An 11,175-nucleotide genomic window follows, 5' to 3' on the forward strand; every position below is an offset into this window, starting at 1 on the left:
ACTGGGAAGAAAAATTAAGTAATTTAAAAGGTAAACAACAGAAGAGAGTATTGTTATGATGAGAAATTCCAGGAAAGTTCTGCCTGAAAAAAAATGATCACAGCTTGCAATAAAGATAGAATGATGAGCTCCAGAAAAGAGAAATACAAATGAATATTGACTATTAAAACCAACATATATAATAACAAAAAATGACAACACCTCATGGTGTTTTAATAGGTATAGTAATGATTTAATAATATTAATAATCTTTCTTTTTTTTCATTCTTTGTATGAGTGTGTATTAGTGATAAATACCATAACTTCACCTGTTTGATGTCACTGTCTTGCTTTGTGCTAATGAGTTCCTGCTGTTTTATTTGCCATTGCTATTTCACCAAAATGAAATACTCATACTTTATCCATCTACATATCCATTTAAGTCCAAATAGTCTTAATATACTTAATCAAAACAAAATATTGCAATAGACTGAATGCTGGGATAGGTAAGATAACTTAAACTGTTTCTATTAAGCAATATGTTAAGTTAATTTGAAAATTTAAAATAAACCATTCTTTTCACTGCATTCTTTATTTTGCATCCAAAACATATTTATTTTTATAAAATATTTATTTAACCTCTAATGGATTTGTTATTATTTTTAAATGAGTTAATGAAAATGTATTTAAATTCTTTTTCTGTTTCAATTTCAAAGGGGTATTAATAGATAGAACCAAGGGATAGAAGTTCTTTAGGGTCCTCTATAATTTTTAACAACGTAAAGGGTCCTGGGACCAAAAAGGTTTGAGAACCACAGTCCTAAATCACCTCTGGATTATTATTTCCACATTTTGAGACATATGATCTTATTTGACTATGATGGGTATGAACATAGGATGAGCAGATGCTTTGAAAGTGTCTTACTTCAGATTCTTCCCAACTGACATTACTTGGGACTTTCATACTTAATTTTCCACAGTAGGAAGTTTATTTTATTAAAGTCACAAAGACAATAAGCTTTTCTTTTGTACAGGTTAAGTATTGGGATCTTATTCCAGAAAGCCAGTGTTCCCCTGGCATCATGGATGGAACGTAAATATTCAGATATTGCAAAGATATTACAATTCAGCTTTATGCAGTATTTTACTTGTGACTGAGAGAATGTATTACATAGGACTGTGAAGGCCAGTTAACATCCCAAAGTCCACAAAGGATAGAGAACCCTTCCCAGTCCCACATGTGGTAACCCAAGCACCAACGATGTCCTAGAATTGGATCATGCTTTTTCACATGCTCCATTAACTTTCCATTCAATATTACATACTTTCACAACTTGGAAATTCAAACAGTCCTGAAAATTATATTTCTTCTGCATATAAAAGACAAAAACTATATTTTTGTGTGTCACTTATATGGTGGTTCAACTTAACCTGACTAAACTTATTTAGCAGCAAACAGTGATCTGAAGTCGTATGAAGCTGATATTCAGTCTTTCTTATTGTATTAGAGTGTGAATATTTATCTATTTCACTGCGTGAATAATGACAGTTTTAATTTACAGTTTATGCTAACAATTCTATTAGGAGTTTTGCAGTTATAGAGGACCAGAGGAAAGTGTATGTACAGAGGACCATTTGAAAGTGTCTTACCTCAGATGCTTCATTTTATATATCTTTATAAAACAGTATGCAATCTGTAGCATATCTGACTCTATGTGCTTCAAGTCAGGGAATGTGAACTTGTATACATTTTTGAGATATAAATAGGAAGAATTCTTAATAAAGAGAGATTTAATATATTTAGTAATGAAAAATTCCTAAACAGTGCACATAATTTCATTACTTGCAGTCCATCCGAGCATTGCAGTGTATTAATGAACAGTTCATTGCTGTAGAATTAACTTTCTTAGCAAGAACAGATAATGAACTTACTAATTCATTTAATAGTAGAAGGAGAAGAGCAAAATCTCAAAGACACATCCATGGATTTCTAAATACATATTTTTAAAATATATATTTTTCTAAATGTATATTTTCTGGAGATTTATACTCTTTCAAAAATTGCCAAGACATGAATTAGGGATCAACTGACAGATTATGATTATGATTTAGCTTTTTTTTTTTGAATGTAGAAGAATGCTTAACAATTACCTTCAAAACTGAATCACCAAACAAGTTGGCTAGACTGCTAAGCATTGAAAGACAAATGTATCCCTTTGTAAAAATAAAGATAGCATATTCAATTCACTGTCTTGCTAAAAACTTGAATAGATCTATGTGAAATGCTTAGCTGAAAGACTGCTTAGCGTAATAGGAAGTTTCAACACGTGATGGTTGTCTTTGTAGCTGCAACCATAAGTATTATTCATATTGTTACTAATTTACTGTCATCTTTCAGCACAACAAAATCATCATTTTGATATCTGTCTAAATTTCCAATAGTAAATACTCCTGCATTCATTGATCAATCAATGAATGTGGAATAGAATACAATTGATAAAACCAGACTTTCATATGTGAAATTGGAATGCTTCCTGGTGCAGAATATCAGGAAAGATTTGACTCATGCAGGGAGCTTACAGAGGACATTCTGATAATGTGACACCCTTAAAACCATTATTAATACACTATACTAAGGATATAAAAGATAGGTGGTATATTATAGTGGTTAATGAAATGGGCTATGAAATTAGAGAGATCTGGGTTTGAGACTTGGCTCCACTATCAGCAGGGTAAAACTTGGCAAGTTACATATTTGACCTTAGATGTAATTTCATTAAAATGGGAATGACTGTGCAGAGTTACTTGAGCATTTTTGTGAGTGTACTTCACAACAGAATTTTAAATTGTGCTTATTTAATGTATGTGTTAATAGCTATTTTGCCTTCACTGATTTAGTTCTACAGGCATGGAACTGCACAATGGCATTCCACCACCTGGGTATATTGATTCTCCTTGAAAACATTTCTTTAATTTGCTTTATTGTAAATGTTTTCTTTTGTTTTCCTTCACCTAAATTTCACTTTGAACCAAACTTCTGATATTCCTTTCTTCTTCAGGCCATGGGAATTCCAAGATGGTATTCCCCAGATAAATATCCTGAGGACTATTAGGTCACTGAGGCTCCAAGTGGACACTGAGAACTGATGTTAGTGCTGGAGCATGAATTATTTCCTCTAGTTATGTCCAAATAATAACAATGGGGCATTAGAATGGAAAAATTTATGTTTTCACAGCATAGCTGAATTATTTCTTTCTGATGTCCTTTTCTCTTTTTTTTTAGGTCAGGTGAATGGATAAGGTGAAACTAAAGTGACAGTAGTATAAAGTTTTCTCTCTTATGCAGTTGAAAAAACATTTACTGAATACTTTCTGGTGCTAACTTTTGGCAAACGGAAGTTAGAACTTTTGATTCAGGCTCCATGGTTTGCTCTTAAATTTGGGTTATATCCCTATTCATGAAGAAATTTTTGCATCTAGATCATAGCATGATCCAGGAAGGACTGGAAATGTTTGAAGAACTGAGTCGTAAGTATACTTCTTTGAGAATACCTTGATGTTTTTTGAAAACTCATTAGTTCTTGCTCTGTTTCTTTCCTTCTACCTCCCACACAGTTGAGTTAGATGAATTCTGCTGGTTGTTTATAAGGTAATTGTTCAAGGGGGTATCAATGGAATACTTAAATTTCCTACAGCAGGCTTGCTATTATTATAATTCCCATGAAAAACGTGACTGTGTAAGTGTTATTCTACAGCTATTACTGGATTCATGCTTGTGGGAAAGGAAAGTATATGGATGGGTGAACAAATCAAGAGGCATTATAACACTAATAGACATTGTAAGTTTTGCAAATAATCCTCTGGAAAAAATATTTTATTATGGGCAGTATTCTCAATTAATAAAAATACAATTTTTAGACGAGTTAATTATATATCAGTGACTTGGCCTCATTTTCCTGGGGTACAGTATGTCATTTAAATTAGGGTTTAAAAAAATTGTAAGAATGAAACTTGTGGTGGAAGATTCTGAAATGTAATAAAGTACATTCCCTAAGAAAAGCCTTGGGACACAGATATTTAGGTAAACAAACATTTAGCTGACAAATGATAGAATAAAGCTCTCCGGGATGACAAGGTGCCCGGGAGGAATATCAGCAACAAAGCTCAGATATCTGACTCCACTAGCCCTGGCAACTCCTGCTCCAAGACACAAGAAGTCAGGAAGTGGACCCTGACGGCATCTCCCTTAGCACAGTGTGTTTCCACAGGTCTGCACACTTGTTATATCTCGCTCTTCTCTAATTTACTGCTGCTTGTGATTCAGTGGAAAATTCTGTTAAGTAAAATCTGCCCAGTATGTCTTTGTTAATCAAAAGCAATAAAAAAGAAACACATATGTGTCTCAAAAGCAAATTCTGCATTTAGATTATCCTTTGGGTGAGCCTCCGGTAAAGTTTTTGGAATCACATTTTTGGATTTGGGATAATTCCTGTTACACGGTGAGGAATTCATTCTTCCTTGCCAGATGCTTGAAACAATTTTTCAAATTGGAAATCTAATAAGCCATTCTATGGATAGCATCCAAAAATAGGATAGCGTATTAAATACCAGAAACTATTATTATCAAATAACCATCCATAAATCAACCTATCCATTTACTGGACACTTAATGTTTTTCAGAATTTGTATATAAATACTATGTCTGTCCTAGTGGAGCAATAGATTCAGTAGGAGTGATAGACGTATAGTCAAATGTCAATTATAAACAGTATCATACGTATTATGGCACTTATTTTCACAACATGGCATGAGAACTAAAGGAATAAGTTTAATGCGTTCTCAAAGGAGAAGGAAATTGTCCTTCAGGAAGTAATACATAAATTAGGACTTGCAGAATTAGAAGCAGCCAGCAGGACACAAAAAAGGCACACCAATCAACTAATCAATCAACCAACCAACAAACAAAAACAGGGATACCCAAGTAGTCGATGATACTTGGAGGGCTGTTTGTCAGTGTAGGGAAGAGGCAAGATATGAAACGGGGCAAAGACGGGATCCGATCATCTATATTAGGAGTCTGAACCTTTGGATTCAGGGGTAGAAGTCGTCTAGGGAGTTCAGGCAGAGTTGTAACTAATCCTGTGACTCTCACAGAGCCTGTTTGCATTCTTGTCTCTGTTTTAACCTCTCTTTTGCTTACTTCTATTTCTCTTTTCTCCTGTTTTGACTTTTTTTAATTTTCTCTCTCTCACTTCAATACATAAAACCAGAAAAGGATTATATTAGAAATATAAAGGTGGTACCTCAGGATCAACCTCTTGCTGAGATTTTTTTCTATACTGAATGTTTTGATTTTTGTTGAGAGAAGAATTATTCTGCTACTTTTAAGTAAAGTTTCATTTCATTTTTCTTCAGTGTGTGTGTGGTGCTTCTTCAGGGAACACACTGTCCATCTTGATGACTCTTTCTGTATTTTGAAAATTCATGTTTTAATTAACAGATGTTAATTATTTTTAAAAGGTATCCAATATGCAGAGATTAGGATTTCAGGAAGTTTAAAACACATAATCACATTTTACTTTATAAATAATTCTTAAAAGATTGGCATTTGTTCTTGATGATATTTATGTGCATATCCATATATAGGAATATTACTGATTCTCTTCTGCAAATTTTGTTTTAATGTTTCCTTACTATTTCATTACATATATGCAATGTAATTTGATTAAAAGTTATATGCTAATGCATGTTTTGGTTCTTTACAATTCTTTTGTATTGGTGTTGAAATAAGGGTGCAAATAAGCAGAAGTATATATATATGTATATGAGTGTATATTAATTAATCTTATCCTCAGGGCCCTATGATATTGACTAAATTTGTACATTTTAAATTCTATTAAATATTACTTGTTTCTACTCCCACCACCATGTATGCAAAGTTCTTATTAAGAAGGCAACTTTGAACACATTGGGATTAATTTCTATCTCTATTTCTCTTTTGTTGTCTTTCTCAAACTGTTAGGAAAAAAACAATAAAAATAAAACAAAACCAAAGCTGTTATAAATCTCATTTTCTGAATGATTGGTCGGTTTGCAGAGGGTAAGATGAGCTTAATATTCACCTATACTTTTACGATTGTGTGTTATCTGTTTGTATACTTTCCTTTTTGTTGTTGTTTTCATTTTACTTAGAACTCCACATTTTGGAGTTAGTACACTATAATTTATTTTACCTAAAATCATATGTATACCTACTTGATGATATTTTCTCTCATTGTACTATATCAACAGAAGGCAATTGATAGAAATTATGAAATCTTGAATCTTTGGAAATCAAAGAAAGGAGAAGGAAGCAAAAAGTCATGCATATTTTCTATAACTCAGGAAAAGTGATTAGTAATTTCTTTTTACTGTATAATTTTGTAGACTTCAAGATAAAATCTATAGTTCAGTCTATACCTAAAATCTATAGTTGTAATCATACTGAATAACATTTTGCATTTCAGAATATGCCATTCTTAAAATCCACACATTGCTTTTTCAAAATCTTCTGGATACTTGGCTGTATTTCCTTGCAATATCACATCCATTGCCATTCTTTTGAGTGATTTCCAATTATCTGTTGCTTAGTTCTATTTTTTCCCCCTAGTTTCTGGATATAAAATTCTTCACCCAGTGCCACTGTGGTGGGGTCTCCTGGCGTCACGGCTTTCAGTTTTCCTTCTGGCTATAGAGCCCACTCCATGTCCATAACACGCAGGCTCCTGGCTGCCCTCAAGTCTCTCCTTTAGAAAATCATGTTGAAAAAAATTACATCAATATGCTAGATTGAACTGTGTGAAATTATGATATTTGACCATTTTCTGAACTATTGAAATACCAATTTCATAAGGTTCAACCAAATGAATAAATATAAGCCCAAAGAGCAAAAATTTGTTGCTTGACTTTTATTTTTATTTTTTAGGGTTAATTTTTAAAATGTGTTTTCTATACATTATCTGTCATAAACTGCTTTTTAAAATTAAAGGGACATTATGAGCATCTATTCCACAGTACTATTTCTTTATATACAAGGTCAAGTGCCATTCCCAGTTAGACCTACCATGAATAATTTAATTCCCTATTATTGGCATTTAGGATATTTCCAATTTTTTTTCCTTTTTTTTTTAAAACAATTTTGCATCAATTGCCCCAGTAGCTAAATATTTTATCTTATCTATGGTTGTTACATCAAGAAAAAATTTTGGGGCTTTTCTCTTTCCCTCTGGATCCCTCTACTATATTCTTTACAGCTACTATAAACTTTTTACAGCACAAATATAATTATTTCACTGTAATGATTCAATGACTTTCTATGATTTCTAAGATAAAGACTAAATTCCTTTTTTTAATATTTATTTTATTGAGATATAGTCACATACCAAGCAGTCATACAAAACAAATCGTACATTTGATTGTTCACAGTACCATTACATAGTTGGACATTCATCACCAAAATCAATCCCTGACACCTTCATTTCCACACACACAAAAATAACAATAATAATAATTAAAGTGAAAAAGAGCAATTAAAGTAAAAAAGAACACTGGGTGCCTTTGTCTGTTTGTTTCCTTCCCCTATTTTTCTACTCATCCATCCATAAACTAGACAAAGTGGAGTGTGGTCCTTATGGCTTTCCCAATCCCATTGTCACCCCTCATATGCTACATTTTTATACCATTGAAAGACTAAATTCTTAACAATCACTATAAGATCCCATCTTCTCCAGACCCTTACTGGCATTCTTTTATTTATTCTTAATTGTCCTGCTATGCTTCAGTGATTTTCCACATCGTTTCCATCGTCAGTATCCCTAGTCCTACTTGCCGCATTTATTAATTCCTATTCATCATTTGGATTTTAGCACAAATGTCATCTTGCAGCCCAGGACAGATGGCAATGCTATGAACTCTTATCGTTGACACAACCCTTTGTTTTTTTTTTTTTTTGCAATGTTCATTACCATAAGAATCATCTAGCTATGTGGTGGTATTTAATGCCTAGCTTTACTACTAGATTGCAAACCATATAAAGGCAAGGTCTATGCTTTATCCCAGAATATGACACAGTACCTGGTAGCTGTTCCATGAATATTTGCTAAATGATTAAACCAATGCATTAATATTGCAAAGGACTCATGAAAAAAGGTGAAGATTTTTCTGTAATATCAGAATTTTAAACCAACTGACATCTACATCTTTCAATGGCTCTGGTGCACCTCTTTATAATTATTTTCTTTGTTCTATTCAGGTAATATGAAGTCAATGAACAAGGAAAATTACTCTGAGGTGTCTGAATTTGTGTTCCTGGGTCTTTCTCCTTATAGACCAATGCAGCATTTACTCATTGCCTTCTCTGCAATGTGTTATGTAACAGTTGTTCTGGGAAACTTCATGGTGGTGCTTACAGTGACCATTGATCCTCATTTACATACTCCCATGTACTTCCTGTTAGCCAACCTCTCATTTATTGACTTCTGTCTGTCTACCTTAACAGTTCCTAAGATGATTTCTGACTTGTCCTCTGGGCACAAAACCATATCCTTCCAGGGGTGTGTCGTGCAGATATTTGTTCTTCATGTCCTGGGTGGGTCTGAGATGGTGCTGCTCGTAGCCATGGCCTTGGACCGTTATGTGGCCATCTGTAAGCCCCTCCACTACCTGACTATCATGAGTCCAAGGATGTGCATTTTGCTTCTGTCTGGTGCTTGGGCTGTTGGTCTCATTCACTCTGTGGCACAGTTAGCTTTTGTTGCCCATTTGCCTTTTTGTGGCCCTAATGAGATAGACAGCTTTTACTGTGATCTTCCTAGGTTTATCAAACTTGCCTGCACAGACACCTACACACTGGAGTTCATGGTTGCTGCCAACAGTGGGTTCATTTCCATTGGCACCTTCTTATTATTGATTATCTCCTATGTCTTCATCCTACTCAGTGTATGGAAACGCTCTTCAGCTGGCTTGTCCAAGGCTTTCTCTACTTTGTCAGCTCACATCACTGTGGTGGTTTTGTTCTTTGGACCATGTATCGTTGTCTATGTGTGGGCATTTCCTACAGTACCGGTGGATAAATTTCTTGCCATTTTGGACTTTATGATTACACCCATCCTGAATCCTGCCATTTATACTTTGAGGAACAAGGACATGAAAATGGCAATGAAGGGACTGAGTAGTCAACTCTTGAATTTGAGGAAGATACGCTCAATAAATAATGTGAATAGATGTTGTGTGTGTATTCCAACCACTTTAAGACAAATGCTTAAATAATTATAAATAATGGAAACTCATGTGACAGGTATTCAAGGTATTTAATATACAGAGCCTCTTAATGAACCATGTTGGCTAATTGTTCTATTTTTAGGAGGTCAGAAAATATTGGATAGTTTTACCCAAAGTAAATAATGATTTCTATAATCACATATTTAATTGTTCATTTGTGGGCTATTTTCATGAACTGTATGCCTTTCAAGTACAGAAAGCCCACAGTTTTCTTGGGCATTGGTCTTTATCTTTAATATTCCATAGATTAATTCGAAAGATAAAGCAATTCAGACTACATTGCTCTGATCACAGAAGCATTATTGGGTGCTGTTTTTTTTTTTTTTCCTTCTATTTATGGTTTTGAAAAGTTTCTCATATAAAAAGATAAATTATCTTTTCCTACTTTTATTCTATTGAGGCAAAAATGCCTTATTTGCATGTTGATATAGGTTTTCTGTTCATTGCTTTATTACTAATATTGAAAAATTCTATTTATTATAAAATGTAATTTTCAAATCTATTTTTGCCTAAATTTACCATTTTGTAATATTAAAATCAATTACTTATTATAATATTACATTGAATTACCATATTAACTCCCTAGAAAATTCCTTTGCAATTGGATTATATTCCAGTAAATTTTTATGGGAAATTGATGAAGAGTTGTGGATTACAGCCTTGGAATCTTCTGAAATGACAGACTCAGGCATATGAAAACTTGTATTAAAATAATTAGAGTTGATGAACCCAAACTTATAAAGGTATTATAAAATATATAACTCTACTTCTATTTAAGCCCTGGTATGAATAATCAAATGCATATTTTGTCTGAATGAGAAAAAGTATATAAAATAGAATGATTTAAAACCTGGAGATAGGGCAAAGAGGATGGTAAAACAGAAGTAAACAGAAGATGAATAAGTAAGTATAATACATAGAAACTGATGCATGGTAGAAAGGGAAATAAGAGGAAGAACTTTAGAAAATTTGTCTCCTGGATTTGGCCTGTGGATACTAAGCCTTGTTTGTCTCAATTCCAATGGACTCAAGCTTTCTATTAAGTTGGCCTTGGCATGGAAATCTACCTATCTATTCATCTCTTTTTTTCTCTATCAGTCTGTTCAGTCTGTCCTCTGTCCATCCACCCATCCAATCATCCATTAACTCATTAATCTATCCATCTATTTATCTAATCTCTATCTACCTGTATCTATCTATCTATCTCTGTCACTTTTTCACAGTTTTTGAAATTGTGACAATGTCTATGATCAATCAAATAATTTTCTTGCAGCTTGGGTCAAATAGATGTTGTCATTTTATGCATGGCGTTATTATTATCCAACAACTACACTGCCCAATCTATTTAATGTTTAGATTTTTAGTAACTTGTGTAATTTTTCTTCTTCAAGGTGCATGTTACATGATATATATGATAGCTCATCAATGTAAATTATGGAACTGATTTAATTTATCTTTTTAAATAACTTTTTATTTTGAAATAATTTCAAAATTACAGGAGAGTGGCAAAAACTATGCAGAAATCTATAGAGGGAACTTCAACATACACCCCACTGAGATATGCAGATCATCCAACTTTTAAGACTTTGCCACATTTGTGTTTCATTCTCTCTCTTTCTCCCCCCTTTCTATTTTCTAAACATTTGAGAGTAGGTTGCGTTTAATATGCCTTTTGAATGGAATATCCAAGGATATTTTCATGTACATTCTCTAAGAACAAGGATATTCACTTATGTAATTACCTTAAATACAGTTATCAGGTTCAATGAATTTAACATTGACATAATGCTTAGTCTATACTCCAATTTTTCATATATCCCCAAAATATCCATTTGGGCTTTTTCCCCTCAATTATTAGATCTAGTCAAGGACCATGTA

At 33.2% G+C, this 11,175-nt stretch overlaps 1 protein-coding gene across 1 annotated transcript; it reads left to right on the forward strand.

The window, feature by feature from the left end:
- The first annotated feature begins 8,283 nt into the window (after nt 1-8,283).
- On the forward strand, nt 8,284-9,285 carry LOC119532855 (olfactory receptor 4F6-like). The gene has a single exon (XM_037835115.1). It carries the CDS (start codon nt 8,284-8,286, stop codon nt 9,283-9,285), a length of 1,002 nt encoding a protein of 333 aa, XP_037691043.1.
- The last annotated feature ends 1,890 nt before the right edge of the window (nt 9,286-11,175 follow it).

This window comes from Choloepus didactylus, chromosome 4 (assembly GCF_015220235.1).
Source record: "Choloepus didactylus isolate mChoDid1 chromosome 4, mChoDid1.pri, whole genome shotgun sequence".
Classification (NCBI taxonomy): domain Eukaryota; kingdom Metazoa; phylum Chordata; class Mammalia; order Pilosa; family Megalonychidae; genus Choloepus; species Choloepus didactylus.

Bases quoted from the DNA above. Each gene is read 5' to 3' on its own strand.
- LOC119532855 (XM_037835115.1), top strand. From the start codon at position 8,284: ATGAACAAGGAAAATTACTCTGAGGTGTCTGAATTTGTGTTCCTGGGT.